The 20,905-nt window shown below is 42.4% G+C and overlaps 1 protein-coding gene across 2 annotated transcripts in view; it reads left to right on the forward strand.

The window, feature by feature from the left end:
- LOC149078134 (uncharacterized) overlaps positions 1-20,905 on the forward strand; it is a 60,413-nt gene that overhangs the window by 30,201 nt on the left and 9,307 nt on the right. Inside the window, exons 2-14 of one of the 2 annotated variants that reach the window (XM_089241719.1) lie at positions 5,365-5,500; positions 6,058-6,129; positions 6,865-6,990; positions 7,114-7,182; positions 9,079-9,187; positions 12,218-12,369; positions 13,860-14,027; positions 14,916-15,177; positions 15,285-15,554; positions 15,656-15,823; positions 17,795-17,978; positions 18,072-18,145; positions 18,969-19,093. In XM_089241719.1, the coding sequence (XP_089097845.1) occupies positions 5,393-5,500; positions 6,058-6,129; positions 6,865-6,990; positions 7,114-7,182; positions 9,079-9,187; positions 12,218-12,369; positions 13,860-14,027; positions 14,916-15,177; positions 15,285-15,554; positions 15,656-15,823; positions 17,795-17,978; positions 18,072-18,145; positions 18,969-19,093 (1,887 nt within the window). In that variant the 5' untranslated portion in view covers positions 5,365-5,392. The remainder of the gene's footprint in view (positions 1-5,364; positions 5,501-6,057; positions 6,130-6,864; positions 6,991-7,113; positions 7,183-9,078; positions 9,188-12,217; positions 12,370-13,859; positions 14,028-14,915; positions 15,178-15,284; positions 15,555-15,655; positions 15,824-17,794; positions 17,979-18,071; positions 18,146-18,968; positions 19,094-20,905) is intronic. The other variant, XM_089241720.1, reaches the window with a different exon arrangement.

Genomic DNA, 20,905 nt, shown 5'->3' on the forward strand with positions numbered 1-20,905 from the left:
CAGCGTTTCAAAAACTATGGACCTGAATATTAAAAGCCTATTTCGATGCCATTTGTTGATCGGAATGACCATTGTGTTGATAGACTCCTCGGATGTGGAGTGAATATAGATGAGGCATTCGATCGGGCCTGTTAAGGCCTTAAGGGAGCTATTGGCTAACAGTTTAGAACGTGTGATTAGATGGGGCTTTACGCAGGAGCGTATTAACGGGGAGAGGGGAATTAGCGGGCTATAATAGCCCAGGGTGGAAAGTTCGGAGGGCCTGCAAATTTGTTGAATGAGTGGGTCAAGGAAATTCGCAGAAAGAAGTGAAGAACGGCAAAATATGCGCTGCGGGTGAAACAATAAATCTATATCTGCCGAGGTCCGCGGCAGTCGGGAATAACATTAAAAACTTGGGGCACCCCTTCCTTGAATACAAAACGCAGTTTACGACAACAAAAATCACATCAATAAAGTTCTGTTCGATTAATCATCGATATATGAAACTTGTTATTGATACTTAGAGCACAGATACTTGAAACCAGGCCTTACAGTTGGCAACGAAACACGTAAACTGTCCTCAAGATCTTGACAGATGGCAGCACTACACACTGGCACAAACTTCGTTAGATTCACAACATATACATGCACATCGCGGCATGTACCAATTCGTTAGAGATTCGGGCGCGGTAGCCCAGGTCGATAAGATACTCACCTAAAGTACCAAAGGATGTTTAGAGGTGTCGCGAGTTCGATACCCGGTTCGTCCTTGTCAGGAAACTTTCCCGACACAGGGGTGCAACAGAAACGGCGACATGACCACAGAGAAAGATTGCTACCACAGGGAGTCCCCCCCCCCCCCCATCGAGGGATTAGCGCACCAACCTCTCGATGAGTATAAAAAACAAGCCTGCCGTTCGAAATCGGCAATAAATTGTAGGTTCCGGTCTAAAATTAGCCCTCGTGTGCAGAAAATGACAGTGGTGAGACTCAAATGATCAAATGAGATACCCGGGAGCAAAAATGGATATAAGAGAAATAAAGAACACATTGCAAATTTCACATAATCTTGAATAACTCCTGACATATGACAGATGTAATCATGAAAGTAGCGTAGAGGTATAGCAATATGAGTACGCGCCAAATGATAAGAAAGGTTAGAACGCCACCTGGCGGAAAATTTAGAAACTTTCTGTGTTATCTTGAAATTTGAGAAAGATATAGATAAAAAATTCCAACAACCGGGTCGCTAAAAGGCAGTTAGTAAAACATAAACATACTTAGTTATGAATAATGTGTATGAAGACATTGAAAAAAAATTAGTGTTACCTAAGACACTACTCGGTGTTTTGCGACTTATTCATGAGTCAGTCGTAAAAATGATCAAAATGATCGTTAGAGATTCCGTAGAGGAATGCGTACAAGATGTATTGTACGATTGAGTAGTAGTAGTAGTAGTCTATGTCTTGCTTTGTATTTTATTGTCGCCATAGCAGAGATAGATATGATGTTGATAAAGACAAAAGTGCGTTAATTGCTTTCTTCGTTAGATTTTCCTCTCTCAGTCCAAGCCAAAAAAGCAGCCACCGACGCCTCACTTTTTTGGTGAACTTGCCTTTGAGTGTGGAATCAGCGCAAAGATCGATAAATTCATCTCGTTCGCAAGCAGTGAAATCTATTTCCTCAGCACTGTCTGCGAAATCAAATGGTGACGCAACCCAGTCGAGATTTTCAGTGGAAAGAGATGGAAAGTACATATCTGTTGCATCTCGCAAGGTGTTGGCAAATGAGGTCTTTGAGCTTATCCGAAGGTGATGTCACTCTCCGCTGTTACTTCGACAAGGTTTTAAGGTTTCGACAACTGTGGGGCTGATGCGAAGATAAACCCAAGAAAGAAAATTCGACTGGCCTTGAGTGGGAAGTTAGTGTGCGGTGAAGTAGGTGGCGACTTATGCGATGAGTCTGTTATGCATGAGAGCAATTAATTCGATATGAAAAACGTTAAGACCTTAAGTGGACTGTCATATGTTGTTTATTTACTTGCATAATATCTCGCGGCACCCCCTTAGCCGATATCGCGGCACCCTTGGGTGCCGGGGCACACCGGCTGGGAAATACTGTCTTAGAGAGATCTAAATGAAGTGGACTAAATCAATGGGTGGCCTAGAGAACAGGGCCGTCTTAAATGCATCATGGGGGGTCCCGGGCAAAGAGATTTTTCTGAGCGCCCCCCCCCCCTTCCCCCTAGAAATGCTTGCTTACAAATTTCCCTGCTTAATCTCGAAAACCTTGAACAGATTTCATTATCGTGAGGCACTCTGCCATGCCCGGGTAGGCCCATGTGTTTAGACGGCACTGCTAGAGAATTTGCAAGCGTGTAAAAGGACCAAAAGGTTGACATAGAGAGCGAGGAGGCCATTCGGTGAGCCACCATAAGAGTGATCTGAAGAGTTTGCAAGCATGTGAGTGACCGAAACAGTATGCAAGCATGTTAATGACCAAAAGAGTGACCCACAGATCATGAAATCGGTCGGTCAAAAGAGTGACTTAGAAAGTTTGCAGGTATGTGAGTGATCAAGACAGCGTGCAAGCGCACGTGAGTGTACAAAAGAGTAAGAGGACTACGGACGTCCTCTTTTTTTTATGTCATTTCAAGCGTCCTCCTATGTTTTAGAAAATTTTCCCTTTTTGTCCTCCTTTTTTCAAGTTTCCAGAATTCCCCTTTTTTTCCCCGCCTGGGGAATTTTTTTCCACTCTGAGAAACATATGTCGCCATTAATATGAGAGTGTTTAATGTGGTTTTTTGTTCCGTCACACGATTTGACCAATCGCCATCAAGATTCCCAGAACAAAAGAATCCCAGTTACATCCAAGCATTCATTCTATAGCCAGAGCATATTCTAGACAGAGAATTTAACTTCCAACAGCCAATCTGTTTTGTTTGTTTCTCAATAGAGTGAGAATGGCTATATGGGATGGTGATGATGCCATTGTTGAGAGGGTATAAAAGAAAGAGACGTAACGCAATCAGTTGAAGAGTTCGGGCGGTTGGTTGGGAACTTTGTGGTTGGGTGCCGAGTAGAGTCGAAGTCTCTTTGGCCCCTCTTTCTTTTATTACAGGTACCTGCCATTTTAACGAAGTTAACTCCCAACAACTCTGCTTTAATTAACTTAACCCTGAAATAATTAATCAAATTAATCCTAAAGGACTAAAACAACCCCAAAACATTTTGCCAATATACAATCAACTCAAAAACATTTTGCCCTACTTACGATGGAGAGTCGTATTTTTACCAATATGTCCCGTTTTTGTTTTGTTTCCCTTCAAGTTCATTGTATTAAAATTACGTACAACCTAATCATTTGTCATACCAATCATTTTCTCAAGGATAACCGAATAAATAAAACGGCAATGCTCTCAATTAGACGAGTTTCTGGCAATTTTAAATGCTCAATTTTGACATATTTGAAATAAAATGGTTGAGAGATAAAGTTATGAAAATGGGTAGCTGCTGCTATCCGGAAGCGGCAAGGCTGTAACTAGGGCGGAGCAATATTACCCAAGACAGCAAATTTTAGAGTTAAACAACTAATTACCACAGTGAACGGAGCAGCAATATCACATCGTCCTTTCTCCCCCCCCCCCCCGGTTAAAAAATCGTAGTTACGATCCCGGTAGCTTATAAACAAACCCTACATTTCTAGCTATATTATAGGAACTTGACCGAAATGAGTGATGATTACGTCACTCAGTGAAATTTTTGCTGGTCATGTTTAACAATAGACATACTTAACTGTGCTCGAATCCGATATCAGCAGTTGGAATAATATAGAGCAGGACGCTCACGTGACGAAAGTTCGATTTACTCTCAAACTCGTTCGAGATTGTTCTTTGCCATCCTTCCAATATTTACTGTCATTTATTGATTCACTTTTTTCTGATTCAATCGAATGCGATTTCGGTGCATCAAGATGACAATAATAACGGCCCTGATATCATTTACTGATGCTCTGAAAAATGCTTTAATTTTCCGTTAATGAACTCCCCGAAATTCAGTTTCGCCAATAACTCCGGCCGTCGTGACATTTTGTTACCTTTCTTGCTCGTAGTAACCAATCACCGGCGTGCTAATGCCTCTAGTGTTGCTAAGAATATAAGGGACTGTGATCACGCATCCCGGTAAGTGATACTGAAGCTGAACAAAATTGTTCAAGATGAGAACTGCCATCTACTGATGATAGCAACACTTTTTTTTTTTATACATAATTTTACTACATAGAAAGCCGATATTGAACTTTTCTATCGGCAAACATTTTAGTCAATGCAAGATTTAGCTTATTATTTTGCATACTGCGGTTGTCGTCAAGGTGTCGGTGAAAAATAACACATATCTGAAAGTAGAGTTCCTTTATGTGTAATAAATAATATAAATATTAGGGCTTGTCCGATTAAACGATTAATCGATTATCGGATTGTTAATCGCAGTTAAAAATTTTAGTCGAGTTAATCACTCGATCAATCTGATTAAAATTCGACTAAAGTTACAGAAGTGTATAGTTTAGCTTGATTTATTTGACGAAAACAATTTTTGATGTCTTAAATTATGTTCCTATATATGCATAGCAATTTTCGCACACACAACACTTACACTCATACACTTTTTCACCTCATTTACAGACCACCGCGGCACATTTTTTGGAACACTTGAGTGATTTGCGGCATATTTACATTTGATTGACATGCGGCACATGAGTAACATCAAAGTAACGGCGCTGTTCCCGATCACTTGATTAAAGTGGCCCGAGACAAGGTTTTCTACTACTAAACCAGACACATGCACCTCGCCCATATTCCTCTACGAAACTTCTAACGAATTGGTACGAGCATATTGTACGTACATATTGGAATGTGTGTGTGCATATAGTGAACCTTGTTTCTGTGTAATGATTGTTATGTGTGGTGCTTCCATCTGCAATCAATTTTTTCTCAAATCATGGTGAATGAAGTGTAATGAACGAATAATTGTAACGTTGGGTAGGCCTGTTGCTCTCTGCGGCGAGACTTCTTAACGTGGAGCATTCGCTCCTCGAATTTGGGAACCGCAGAAAGCCAACTTCAGCAGACCACCACCGCGGCGACGGTGGGATTTGAAAAATTATAATTTTTGTTGCATTTTTTTGAAATAAATTGCACTGTCAAGCAGTTGAAAGAAAAACAATCACGGTGCAGATCATTACCACTGCATTTTATATGCCTTTTATATGCCTTATATGCCTTTTTTTCCCCTGAGAGTTTGAAATAGCAATAAATACTTCCAGAATTAATTTGTGAAACCAATTATTTTATAAAGATTGTTTTGTTTTCTGTGTCTGTCCCTACAGAGGCGGGAGGCCAGCGGGCTAAGGCCCGATGAAGGCCTCAGCGATGGACGGAACACCAGGGGAGGACAGCACAAGTCAAGCCAGCGACGAACAGCTAGTAACCCTGCAGATATACGTCCCAGAACTCGTCGTTCAGGTACGTTCTCGTGATTAATTTTTAATTAATATACAGGGTGTCCACTAATTTCGTAAAGAGTTTAAAAATTCAAGGAATTGGGGCACATTTTTGAATGCGGTTTGCGAGAAAGTTATTCTCACGAGGGGGGAGGGGTCTTTTTTTCATAGTAACGAAAAAAAATAGTAGCTCAAAATTTTGTCGATAGGGGGCGCTGCACGAAAGTAAATGACTGAAAATATGCAAATTAGAGTCCTATAAAATGCAGCTACACAAACCGTCGACTGAAGCTGTCAGAATGTTTCGGGCACAGCAGATAGTGAAAAAAGGTTCCGGTCCAGAATTCTGTGATTTGCTTCGTACAGCACCCTCTATTGCCAAAAATCTGAACTAAATGGTTTTCCTATACCAAAAGAAATCTCCATTCACGAGACTAAAATTCTTTGACACCCATTCAAATTCCTTGAATGTTTTATGAATTTTTAAACCATTTACGAATTTATGGGACACCCTGTAGATATAAATAGTGGAATTTAGAACCAATCAAAAGCGTTAATTTTTGTTTGTATCATCCACAGAAATGCATGAATTTCAACCGCGAGGAGTTGATCTGGGACGTCAAGAACCAAATTCTCGCAGCACTTCCTAAGGTGAGAGAATAATTACCAGGGTATTATATCGAAATTGAACGGCCCTTCAACTAGGAGAATTGTAAGGGGCGTTCTGATACATAAAATCTGAACTCAGGTGATGCGCTTGCCATTTTATTAAATTTACGAAAGAAATAGTAGGGAAAATTTTCTGATTGGTGGCGCCACCACTGCCCGACAAATCATTCTATACATGTATATGCCAAGAGGTTTCAACAGTGCGTCCACCAAAACAAACGCAACAGAGGTCTGAGTAATTTCAGTATACTCACTTTGTTCAGACCAATGTAGCGCCTGTCAGTATACTGACACTACTCAGACATATGTAGCACCCGTTCTGGTGGACGTATTCTATTGAAACTTGTTATATATACGCTATATGGACCATGGAAGAAAGGGAAATTCACTAAAAAAAGCAACACTTATTCACCTGGTGGTCAAAAATTGAACTAAATTTTTGATTGCATAACCTGAGAGTGATCCCAAGTTCTCATTAAGATATCCTGAAAATTTGGCTGTGTTCGGACGATTAATGTTTGAATGAAACCATTTTGAGTAAGTTAACTTTAATTATAATCATGTATATTAATGCAAAGGGCTGTCCACTGGTCAAAAAAAGGGGGTTAAGGAATACTGAGTTATACGACCGGTCCCTTTGGTATCTCTAGTATTTCGTGTCCGGTGACTTTTGGCAACATAGTGTACGTTTCGATGATTCATCCTCGATCATTTCAGGAGCTAAAGGAGGGATTCAACTATGGATTGTTCTGCCCACCGGTCAACGGGCGGGCAGGAAAGTTCCTGGATGAAGAGAGGCCTCTTATGGATTACCCCTTCACCGAGTCCACCACCTACGTCGAGGTGAGAAGAAGGGTTTGTTTCATTAATAATTACTGTACTCCTACCAAAAAACGGTATTGTTATCGGGGTGGGGGGGGAGGGGTACGATCAGAAATTACAGTTTCCCTTTCTTTGGTTTTTCAGTTGCGGTACAAGCGCAGGATATATAAGACGGCGATGGAGGAGAAACAACTCAAACAACTTCACAGCAGGGTACGTAAACCGCCTTGGTGGCGTGATATCATTGATTTTTAGACGGAGGGTTTGAACAGTATGTACACAGGATGCATCGTTACTCAAGTTAAAACACTTGAGTAACGATGCTTCTTCTAACGCCGGTTCCACACCAGCGGAGCTGCGCAGAATTCTGCAGCGCAAAAACCGGTTTTGGAGTGTGGCTACGCAAAATCGCAGGCGTTGTGCGATCAGCCACACCTCAAAACAGGCGCGGATTCAAGACGATGTGACGTTAGCGGCGAATTGTGTAAGTTCGTAGGATCGTCCCGTATTTTACGGGACTGGAAAAAAACATTTCCCATATTATTTGGCTCTTGGAAGGAGCGATCGTTCTCCTCTGAATGAAGGCAGACATCTTCAGCTGCGAATGGAGCGGGGGCAGCTAGGGGTTATGTCATGTGGTCCGCCAACTGGGAAACCTAATTTTGTAAAAATGAACTAATCAGCACATTTACAGATCGCTTACGTCAGATGTGAACAAATGTGACCTGTGGCACATTTTCGGTTCACTCATGTAGGCCGTGATTCATTCACAGATCGTTTATGTGACCCGCGACACATTTACCAGAACTCTTAAGGGGTTCTTAACACATTTTAGAGCACTTAAGTAACCCCCCAGTGCAGTTCTACATCACTCAAGTCACCCGCTGCATAATTACGGAGTGACGCGCGGCACAGTTCCAGAGCACTTAAGTGGCCCGCAATACATTTCTACAGCACCTGAACAGCCCGGACATATCTAAAGATCCACGGAACATTTAGAGATCACCGAAGTGGCTCTATAGAGGACGTATCAATAGGGGGAGTAGAGTGTTAGACACACGGGGGTGTCCATAAACTAAAGGAAGGTTTTTCTCGTTTTTGGCACACCGAGTAAGATGCCATTAAAAATATTTCATATTTTTATAAAGGGTGGTTGATGACGTCAGCACGGTTCAACCCCCTCGACCCCCCCGTCATCAAAAGTCAGCAAACCTGAAAAAAACCTCTCTTCCCCCCCCCCCATCGATGCTGACGTAATACTTGAATGATCCCCATATATAAGTGAGTTCCTTATACTAAAGCAATTATTAGCCATCGGGTTGATTTACCCTAACCCACGGATCTTTTGCCCGTGATTCATAAATCCAGCGGATTCTTTACTTCTTGCCCTCATTTACCAGAGGGCTCCTCGGTGGTCATGTACCCTCAAAGACGTTCTCAAGACGGTAAGAGTTGTGCAAAATAGTCGGATGAATGCTAAATCCTACTTTATCAGGCGCACATCAATACCCTCGGTTCTGTGCGACGCTCTGGATGAAGTTTGCAAATGTTACGACACTCCCGCCGTGATGCACATTTTGTAAACCACACTGTGTGTTTACGCTACACACACAGTGCATTTATCACGTGAAGTGGTGCACTGAGGTGGATGCGATCGAACACGTCGGTCCGTCGTACCCTCCTGCATCCAACGATCACATATCCGCATCACAGTTGTTTGGTTTCGTCCAACACGACTACCGATTTCCCTGAAAGATAATCCACAATCTCGGTAGGCCACTATCCTTCCTCTGTCGAACTCGGATACTTGATCAAAAGATGATCGCTGTTTTCTACGAGGCATAATTGATCGTTTTTTTGAAAAAACCACAAGAAAAACACAATTGCCGTACTTCAAATCGTCGAAATCTCCAAGCCTTAAATAGCGCTTTGAAGTGGCGCCACATGAGCGCGTGATGTGCTTCTGCGCTGAAATTCTAATCATTGGCATATCTCACCTCCGCTAGTGCATGTTGTAAATTTCATATTATTTGCATGCTTCCTTCAGGGTGTTGCATTTACGGTGGCCAGCAGTGTATATACATATGTTTTCGTTGTTTTGTTTTCCAGGCGAATCTGCGTCGGCTTCTTGACCACGTGCATAACAGTCACGTAGAAAAGATTACCAAGATGTGCTCAAGGGGTTTAGACCCCAACTTCCATTGTCCTGAGACTGGAGGTGAGACAACCATAACATTATCGTCATCATCATAATCTTTTATCAATTAAATAGATATTTACGTTTTAATTGAAACTTCATTATTGATCATATTATTTGAATCAGTGCTAATGTAAAGGGGGGGGGGGGGAATGCACTCCAGGACCTGGGGCCGAGCCCCCCTCCCAGTCTAGGAATTTTTCACGCCCTCCCCAAAATAGATACATATTATCAAATTTAACGCGTCACATGAACGACTCATTATCTGATAGTGACCTAATGATTACATTATACATGTTCATCCCATGGCCAACGAGCCGAATATGGCTCTCGAAGTCACCTGATGTGGCACATTTACAGATAACTTGAGTTACCCTCGGTACAGTTCCAGATCACACAAGTGACCCACGACACATTTAGAGATCATTCAAGTGACCCGTGGCATATTTACGGATCACTGAAGTGACCTATGGCACGGAGCCAGAACATTCAAGTGGCCTAAAGTGGAGCTCAACATCACCAAAGTGGCCCGTGGCGAATTTCTAGATCACTTAAATACACGATACAAACCGTGGTGCAGTTTAAAATGATTTGCGTGCCCCTCAGATCACTTAGGTGGCCCTGCGGCACATTTATAAATCACTCAAGTGGCCTGCGGCGCAGTTACAGATTATTCAAATGACCCGCGGCATAAAAACAAATCACTCAAGTGACCCGCGTCATATTTGAAGACCACTTTAGTAATTCGCGACACCGTTCCAGATCACTCAAGTAGTGGTACATTTACAGATCACTTGAGTAAGCTGCGGTGCTGATCGAGATCACTTAATTAAGTGGCACGCGGTACGTATTCATATCAATGAAATGTCCCGCACTCTCTTAAAGGCAACTACTACTCTGAACCAAACAAGCACCTCGTCCATATTCCTTTGCGGAATTTCTAACGAATTGGTACATGTTGGAATGTGTGTGTGTATGTGTAGTAAACCTGACGTGAAGTTTGTTTCTGTGTAATTGTTGTTGCGTGTAGTGCTTCCATCTGCCATCAATTTTTCTAACTATGAGTGAAATGCATTGATTGAATAATTGTATTGTTGTAGGTCTGTTGCTCTCTGTGTGGCAACAGGCCTACAATAATAGTGGGGACACGGTTGGCGCTGATCAATTGTAACTGGTAGCTATGGTTATCTCTTAAAGGCTGAGCACCCTTGTCCTAAGAGAATGGATGAAGTCGTGAAGTGTCCATTTTATGGCTTTATCCCATCGGAAATATTCAGGTTGATGGAAACATTTTCTCCCTCTTCCTCTAATTCCCCCTCCATTTTGCACGTTCATTTATTATAGATGGCGTGCCCTCGCGAATAAACACGATTTTGACACGGACGCGGTCAAGTAACACGATTCGTGTTTCCGCCAAAAAACGACGATTCGTCATCGTTGATGGGCGTTTTATTTATCCTGGCTTTTTTGATGTGCCGTCCTCTTCTTCCCTCTCGGTCGAACTTGACTGATATCTAAGCGCCCGATTTCCAAGCATCATTATGATGGGGGCTGCAGTTTTGCCGCCCTGCTCCCTTTTCTGTCTAATTCTCTTGCCCACTCATTTCCCAAATTCGCCGTCCTGTGTTATGACCTTCTTTCCCCCCCCCCTTCCCTCCTGTAAATACGCAAGTATCTTTTAGTCACTCTTTTGGTCACTCAAATGCTTAAGCACAATTTTGGTGACTGACATGCTTGCGTACTCTTGGTGACTCACATGCTTTCCTACTCTTTCGGTGATTCACGTGGTTGCACACTTTTTGGTCACTCATATGCTTGCCTACTCTTTCGGTGATTCACATGGTTGCACACTTTTTGGTCACTCGCATGCTTGCGTACTCTTGGTGATCCACATGCTTGCGTACTCTTGGTGATCCACATGCTTGCGTACTCTTGGTGATCCACATGCTTGCGTACTCTTGGTGATCCACATGCTTGCGTACTCTTGGTGATCCACATGCTTACGTACTCTTTTGGTCACTCGCATGCTTGCGTACTCTTTTGGTCACTCGCATGCTTGCGTACTCTTTTGGTCACTCGCAGGCTTGCGTACTCTTGGTGATCCACATGCTTACGTACTCTTTTGGTCACTCGCATGCTTGCGTACTCTTTTGGTCACTCGCAGGCTTGCGTACTCTTGGTGATCCACATGCTTGCGTACTCTTGGTGATCCACATGCTTACGTACTCTTTTGGTGACTCGTATGTTTGCGTACTCTTGGTGATCCACATGTTTGCGTACTCTTGGTGATCCACATGTTTGCGTACTCTTGGTGATCCACATGTTTGCGTACTCTTGGTGATCCACATGTTTGCGTACTCTTGGTGATCCACATGCTTACGTACTCTTGGTGATAGACATGCTTACGTACTCTTGGTGATACTCTTTTCGGCACTCACATGCTTGCATACTCTTTTGGTCACTCACATGCTTGTGTACTCTTTTGGTCACTCGCATGCTTGCGTACTCTTTCTGTCGCTCCCATTCTTGAGCCCGGGGTAGGTCACTCCTTTTTTCGCTCACTGATCGGATCCCTTGTTCTCTAGATCCCCCCCTCCCCTGCGTCACTGTTTTATGTAACCCCACATTCACGCACTCTTTACGTCTCGGTTTTGCTCTATCACTGACATGGTTCCTCGCTTTCTAGGTCACTCTTTTGCTCATTCACATACTTGCACACGTCCAGGTCACTCTTCTGCTCATCCTTCGCTTTCTGGACAAATGCAGATTTATGGTGGGCTGTATACAAATTTTGCCATCCTTCTCCCATTCAACTAATTTTCCGGACCACTCATTCTTCAAATTTCCCGCACTGGGGGCTGTAGCCTGCTAAGGTGCCCCCTCCCCGTAAATACGCCACTGCGCGGAGGTAGCGATGTGGATGGAAGCTTTTTTGGAATAGAGTCCACGGACTGTAAATTTCACAGCATTAACCAAATCTTTCCTTTTTTAATGTAATTGAAGCTGATTTTAACTGATTTGTTTCTTTCCCCCCCCCCCTTTCTGATTCAGAATCTCCCCTGACGCTGGCCACAGGTCTGAAGCACCCAGCGAAAGTGATTATGGCCTTGGTGAATGGTGGAGCTCATCTAGACTTCAGGACCAAAGATGGGTGCACTGTACTTCACAAGGCCGTCGAAAAAAACAACCTTGAAGCTCTCAGGGTAACTAATACTTTTCTCTTTCGACCGAAGTTTAAACATCCACAGCGGAGTAATCTACTACCACTTAAACTGATTACACATGAACCTCGCGCACATTCCTCTGTGGAATTTGTAATTATTCGGTACATGCCGAAGTGTGTTTTCTGATTGTATGTACGGTCATTAACAGGGCTGGACGAATCTCAGGTGCCATTTTGCCTTGGCGATTCAAATATCGGTATTGGTGTCTAAAATTTTCTTTGTGTAGTTACTAAATCGCAGACTGAGAGCTGCGACAGCCTAAAATGTTTGGAATTTATAGCAGCATATCTGCCCACTTTAAAGAGGGCCACTATGCCCTAAAAAAGTCAAAAGAAGCATTATTTTGGGCCTTCTGCTTCGGGTAAAAAAAAATTTTAGCACCCTAAAATTTCTTCTGGCACATAGAATTTATTGTTATTTGTCCAGCTCTGGGCAATAACGCATTTATGGTGTTACAGTTGTGCTTGTTTCGTGTTCTTGCTGGTGCTGCCACCTGTCTCCTGTATTTTGAAGTGAAGATGTTACCTGCTTGAATTTTGATGCTGAGTGTGCACCTGCTCTGTGCAGTAAGACTTTTTCAAATGGGAGACTGACTCGCACTCAAGCCCCGAAGTTAGAAACAGCAGAGAACTTTCTTCAGCCGACCCCCCTATTGTGCCGCCGATAGGGTTGCTCAGTTTCAAAAACTTGTTTCATCGCCCCCTCCGTCAAAATTTCTTTTCTCTCATCGGCCTACGGAATAACAGGATCCTATGTTATTCCCGTATTTTGTATCCCCCCCCCGTACCATTACATCATCCTTGGGGGCGATATTGCCCATTTTGGAAAACAATGCTTTAGTGGCTATCAATCGAAGTGAAGTTTAACCAATTCGCATCCATAAGTAGAATAACCTGTAGAATGGTTACTGTCTTTTCATTCACTATCGACAGGAGTTTAGCCAATTTGCATTCTTACGACGAACGGTACGTAGAATGTTAATGTTGTCCCTTAGTACCGTAGTGGATTATTCCTCTTACAAGTGGAATAGTCCGCAGTATGTTGACTATCCATAATGATGACAGGAGTAAGAAAACTAGGGATCCATTAGTATTTTGATCCATTAGTATTTTTTATATTCCATCCTAGTCGGAATCCATTCTGCAACGCTGTTTGGAATGGAGCCTGTCCCTTATCACCGTAATCGGAACGATCCGCAGAATTGTGACTGCCTATCATCACAGTACGCATAATAGACCACAAAATGTTGACTATCCTTTCAGTGCCCATCAACCGAAGTTTAGTCAACGTGCATCCTCAAGCGGAATATCCCGTAGAATGGTGACTATCCCCTAAGCACCGTAAACAGAATGGTCCGCAGAATGGTGACTGTACCTTATCACCGTAAGCGGAATGGTCTGCCGTCTTGTCTTTTTGAAATCTCGTCAATCCCCTCCACTCCCTCTAACTATATGTGTCTTTCTTCACAGACGCTGTTGGACTTGGGATCGTCTCCAAATTACAAAGACTCCAGGGGCTTAACCACACTATACTATTCCGTTTTGTATAATAGCGATCCCCAACTCACGGAGATGTTGCTGCATGACCACGCTATGATTGGAACGGCCGACCCTCACGGATGGCAGGAAGTTCATCAGGTACATCTCGTTCAGATATTTGTATGGTAATGTTTTGGCGCACGAAATATAAATACATAAATGGACTGGCGGTTTTTAAGAAGAGATATGGGGGAAACGCCTTGTGCTTTAATTCTGAGGGCAGACCACGAATTTTATTCAAGTCTCGTCCTTTTTTATTACTAAATAAAGCCTACAGATGACGCTGTTAGATATCAACAATTCCTGGGAAATTAAGAGATTATTGCATCTGGGTAGTTTCTGAAACCCATTACATATTCTCTTTGGTGATCAGGGCTGACATTTAGAGAATTTCATAATATATAATTTCCATATTACTCATTGTGAGTTACTGATGTCACAGCGCCCTCTGTCACCGAGATTTTGCGCCAACATCCGGGCTGCTTCGTAATTAAATTTTATGGTCTGTCTCTCGAATCTTCTACCGGAATAAATTTGTCAACGCATTTAATAATACAGTCGAATCCCATTATAACGAACTCAGAGACCGGAGAAATTACTTTGTTATTACGAAAATTTTTTTGTAAAGAAATTCCTTGTTTTCCGCATAGTTCCTGTGTAAACTTACCTGGGGAATTAGAAAAGTGTTCGTTAAAACGAGATTTTCACTATAATGGTATTCGTAAAAACGACTGTAATATAAATTTGTCGTACCGGTATCGACATATGCAGGGGCCGCTCTAAGAGGCGGCATCAGATCCGAGTTGAAAGGGCAAAAAAAACCTTTGGGACCCCGAAAAAAACGTTGTCAGAGGGCGCCAAAAATATGTCCCGCGAGGGTAGAGATTTTTTTTCGAGCTTAGGACTTGAGCACTTTTTTAAAAGCCTCCAGTACATCATGCACGTACTTCTCATTGACATTATACTATTTTTTTTTCTCAATACCAGGCTTGCAAGTACGGTTTGGTCCAGCACCTGGAGCACCTGTTGTTCTACGGTGCGGACATGAACGCTAGAAACGCGAGCGGGAACACGCCGTTGCACGTATGCGCGGTGAACGACCAGGAGAGTTGCGCCCGGGTGTTACTATTCCGCGGCGCAGACAAGAATGCCTTAAACTACGCCAACCAAAATCCTCACCAGGTAGCAGTGATAGCGGGAAACCTGAGACTAGCCGACATCATCAAAAACCACAAACCTGAAGATGTAGGTCAGTATCATTTTCTTTTACTAGTTAATAGGTTCCAAGTGAAAAATGCCCTTTTTTTTTAAACTCAAAAGTTTCAAATGGTGTGCTTTTGAATCTTCCCCAAACAGTGCCGTATAGAGAAACCCCTCGATATAATCCTCGGAGACGGACCAGTGCCGCGAATACCGGTGGAGGTGGAATGAGCCAAAATCATAGTGATCCTAGGTTGGAGTTGGCATCCGGTAAGCCACCATCCCCGTGTCCTTCGAACCACTCTCTGCCACACACGTCTTCCGGTTCCGACGGTGCGATTCAGAACTCTGCCAACGACGAGGATCATCATCACCACCACCACCATCACCAGGATGATGCAGGTGCGCCAATCACAACTGTTACAGGCAAGTACCGACTCCTCCCCCCATTCAGAATCTCAGAAATTGTTCAGAATCTTCCCATTGAGTATCGCGCATTAAAAATTTCTCGCCATTGATCTGTTTAGATTCCTCTGACGCGCACTTCGTCGGTGCTAACAGCAGCGGTACGGATTCGGACCCGTTCGATTCGGCCAAGTCAACACCTCTTCTGGAATGCGTCTGCATCTGCGTGGAGGAATACAACCCGTCTACGTCTGGGCACCTGCAGCTTTGTAAAGGAGACCTGGTGGAAGGTATTGATTCATCAGTCAATCGTCCTCAGATCCGCTTATGCAATGCACTTGTTATCTGGATCACTGGTACGCGTACCCCCCCTTCCCCTCCCCAGCCCACAAAAGTACGTGAAGGTCCTTTTAGGGTTATACGAAAAACCGGATAAGGGAGCGAAGTGAAAAAGAATAATAGAGAGGGGAAAAGATTCCTACTTATTTCTGAGGGTAAGCAAGTTTCTATGCATTGCTAGAAGTACGCAAACATCTCACGCATTTCTAAGATTACGAACATCTCCTACGCGTATCCAGTTATACTCATGCTTCCCACGCACAGATAGGGTAAAGCATACTTCTCCTATGTATTTCTAGAAGTACGCGCAAGCCTTCTACCCATTTATAGAGTACACAAGCTTACTAAGTACTTGTAGGAGGACGTATTTAAAGAAGTGATCACACTTCCCACACACATTTCTAGCGATACGCATCACGCATTTATTTTAGGAGAGAACGCACACTTCCCACGCATCTATTAGGAGTACGCGCATTTCCCCCACGTTTATTTGGTGCGCGCACACATCTCATACGCATTTTTAGCGGTGCGAAAACTTACGGCGCGTTTATACGAGTACGCACAATATTCACACTCATATCTGGCGGTACGCAAGTTTACCACGCATTTATAGGAGTGAGGCAAATATTACACTATAAAAATTTGATAAAAGATCTTTTACAAAACTTGAAAAAAAAAACAACCAATAAGATTATTGATTACATTCGCTCGAATGAAGCACATACGCATACAGGTTGCATTTTCAAGTTTTATAAAAGACCTTTTATCTAACTTTTATAATGTAATGCCGGTCTAAAAACACTCCTCACGCATTTCTAAGGCCGGGATTACACTATAAAATTTTGATAAATGTTCTTTTATAAAACTGGAAAAAAATTAATAAGCGCATCGGTTACATTTGAGCAGATGATCTTATTGGTTGAATTTTTCGAGTTTTATCACAAAGAGCTTTTACAAAACTTGAAAAATACAGCCAATAAGGTCACCGGTTTTATTGGTTAGATTTTTCAAGTTTTATAAAAGGGATTTTATCAAACTTTTACAGTGTAATACCGACCTTAGAAGTACGCACGCTTTTCCAACATGCCTTTATAGAGGCAGACAAGCTTTCTAAGCATTAATGGGAGCACAAACCTCCCAATAAATTCTGACGTATTAGGAGAACTCACACTCCTTCCCACAGATTTATAAGAATACGCAGCCCTCAAACACGCATTTCAAACGGTACTGTACGAATTTCTGTACGCATGCATACCACGCATTCATAGGAGTAAGAACACCTATTAGTGGGCTGACCATATTTCCTCAGGAGAAATACGGGATATTGAGATTCCGAATACGGGAAAATACGGGACATCGCCAATTATCGCCAAAAATGACGCCAAAACCGAACAAAGTTGTCAAATATTATTGAAATTACGGAAAAATCACACTGGCGGGAAATGAAGCGTTACTGCAAATTGCAGTGGATTAAAATGAGTTTCACGAAAAAAACGTTCACTAAGACAAATGTGGGAGATTAATATTCTCATTTATAGTTGTAATTATCATAATATAATTTATTAGTTGAAAAATAATTTCAATCTTTGACTTCAATAAAGAATAAAAATTCAAGTAGGCTTCGTGTAAAATACGGGAAAAACCGGGACACTTTTGCCAAAAAGTCGGGACAGCCAAAAATACAGAATACCGGGACTGTCCCGGGAAATACGGGACGTATGGTCACCCTACCTATTAGCACTACGCAAACGTCCGACACGCATTTCTAATGGCACGCAAGCCGTCTACGCATTTGAAAGGGTTACACAAGCCTATCGAGCGTTTTCTGAAGACGCTACTCGGTGGGAACCACTGATCTGGATGATGTCCAAACTCACATGTGGTTCTTTTTTTCTTTTCGCCCCTATGACCAACCTGATCAGTGCTAGCGGTCAGTGGCAGCGGGTACCTCGAAGGTCGTCGAAGAGATGGAGAGGAAGGTCTTTTCCCGGCCATATGCATCCAAGAGATGACCGTCAGATGTGCCGACACTTTGCCACCAACGGCCCGCTACGGTAGGAAGTGCCTTGGCGCCAGGAGTGGAGACATGCCCAGGAAATGGAGGATGTAAGTGCTTTTTTTTTACGCCATTGCAATATCGTATATTTTCGAATAATGCTAAATGTTAATGTCCATTATTATTATTTTGGGGTTTTTCAGGTTCGGTGAACCCAGAACTGTGATTCTTCACAAAGGCAAGAAGGGTTTTGGTTTCATTCTCAGAGGTGCGAAAGGTAAGCAACAATTTCACCAAGGTGGTGGAGACAAAAAAAATCCACCCTCACCCCAGCGATTAACAAACCATGATTTACGGAAAATTCACCGATAAGAAAGTTCACCAACAGAAAAATTACCTCTGGAAAAACTCAACGATAACAGTTCATCACCAGTGAGTGATCAAACAATTAAATGAATATGTGAGCGAGTGAGCGACTGAATAAGTTGGTGAATGAGCTAGCAAAAAAAAGCTGGGGACGGACCGAGTGAGAGTAACTTTTTGAGTGACAAGGAGAGTGGGTGAGTGAGTAATCGCATGAATGACTGAGGGAGTGAGCGATTGTGCGAGTCAAGTGAATGCCCGATTGACTGAGTGACCATATGAGTGACTCGATGAGCGAGTTATCGAGTGATTGAATGAGTGACCATAATGACTCACTCGGATGAGTGGAAATATGAGTGACTAAGTGGGTGAATGACAGAGTGAGTGGGTAAGTTACCGAGCGATTGACTGAGTGACCATATCAGTGACTCACTCAATGAGCTCATCTGCTCACTCACTCAGTTGACTCAATCGTCACTCACTCAATCGTCACTCACTCAATCGTCACTCACTCATTAGTTCACTCACCAACTCCCTGATTCACTTGCTCACTCACCTACTCCCCTTACTCGTCCACTCACTCACCCACTCTGTCACTTTGCTGATGAATAATATCTTTCGTCGGTGAATTTTTCTAGTTGTGATAGTGTATCTCGTTTTAATGAGCCTTCGGGTGCATAAAAATGACCGTAATTCAACAAAAATGATCATATGATTGTTTCTATTTCTGTCCCCAGCGACTAGTCCGTTGATGGAAAGGCAGCCGACAGAATTCTGGCCAAGCTTGCAGTACCTTGATGACGTAGACAAGGGAGGTGTGGCCGAGATGGCGGGTCTCAAAAAAGGAGATTTTCTCCTTGAGGTATGTAATACATCTAAATACAGGATAGCCCGCTCACTGAAGCCTCAATGAAACTTGGTCATCTTTTCTACCCAGTGTGGTTTTACGCCTCTGCTTTCTGATTCTGAAAGTCGGGTTACGGATTGCTTAAAAAAAAACTGGCATAATGGATTTAGGACGAATTGTATGAGGATTTAAATTTTTAAAATTTTGACAAGTTGGTGTACACATTCTAAATAAGCTTTGTATAATATCAACTCATCAAGTAAAATTCAACAAATTTAAGCTGTGATTTTGTTTAAAACCCGTTGATTTGTCAAAACAAGGTAAAAAACTTCAAGAATTTTCCCGCAGGTGGCGTTTTGGTTTGTATTATCGTATAGCGCATGGCCAATTTAGTATACCTAGATACTTCTTCCATCGCTCTATCTTCATCCATTCAAAAGTTATGACCACTTAAAAATCTGGCATACAGTGACATATGCGCAGCCTCTTGCAATCATTTCAATCTCTGAGAATCCTTTAGGGATGTCCGGGAGCAAAAAAGAACGAATATTTAAGAGAAATAAAGAGCGTTGCTAATTTCACATAATCTTGAATAACTCCTGACATATGACACATATAATCATGAAAGTAGCGTAAAGGTATAGCAATATCAGTACGCGCCAAATAATAAGAAAGGTTAGAACGCCACCTGGCGGAAAATTCAGGAACTTTCTGTGTTATCTTGAAATCTATAAGAAAGATATAGACAAAAAATTTCAGCAACCAGGTCGCTGAAAGGTAGTTAGTAAGACATAAACATAGTTATGAATAATGTGTATGAATACATTGAAAAATTAGTGTACCTAAGACACTACTCGGTGTTTTGCCGCTAATTCATGAGTCATTAAGCTGTCGTAAGTTGTTATTTTAAGTGCAGTATCATGTTCTATGCTGCAAAGCAAATGATTACGTACTACGTATAGTAATTCCATACCAGGCACACGCACAAGCTTACGAAGCCTATTTTTTTATTACATTGCGACAAAAAAGCAAGTCCCACAATTTCGTAAAAACTTCTTTTTTTACTGCCAAATCAAGTGAAACCTCGGTTGCAACGGATTTGGAGTTGCAAAAGCAGCGACCCATGGGCTAAATGACATTTTGAACAGTATATCACTTGAAGGGCTCCAAAATGCTTGCAGTAAGTGATACAAAAAAAAGCAGGAACATGGGAAAAAAATTCTTATATAGAAATATGTATTATTAAAAAATTCATTGATTTATTCCAAATTTTTACCACGCATATTTCATTGTGTGTGCTATCCTGTGTCAGTACAACATTTTACATATCTTCGATGCTTAATTTTTTATGACATGAATGTCGCTCTCCACTTGTTAATACAAGATATACAGAAGACTGGATGTTGTGAAGATGTTTGTTATTTGAGATGTTAATTTTTTAAGGAAGGAAAAAACTCATCTCTGCCTCTACCGGGAGTCGAACCCGGGTCCCTCGATTGTCGGGCGAGTCTTCTGTATATCTTGTATTAACAAGTGGAGAGCGACATTCATGTCATATATATAGCCATCTGGTGGCTCTTCGTCCATGAGCTATTAGCTGATCGGTTCACCATCCATTGCACGGTTCCGTTCGGCACATAAACGCTCTAGCGAAGGGAAATCTCTATCTCCTCTGTAGCTTAGTGTTCAGAGCACTCGTCCGGCAATCGAGGGACCCGGGTTCACGGCAGGTTTCACTACACGTACACGCACATTCCCGCATGTATCGATTCGTTGGGGGTTCCACGGGGGGGGGGGTGCATGTGTGGTGTAGCAGTAGTAGGTAGG

Source organism: Pholcus phalangioides, unplaced genomic scaffold (assembly GCF_987345545.1).
Source record: "Pholcus phalangioides strain wild (caught in Gottingen) unplaced genomic scaffold, Ppha-v1.0 ptg000014l_1, whole genome shotgun sequence".
NCBI lineage: Eukaryota > Metazoa > Arthropoda > Arachnida > Araneae > Pholcidae > Pholcus > Pholcus phalangioides.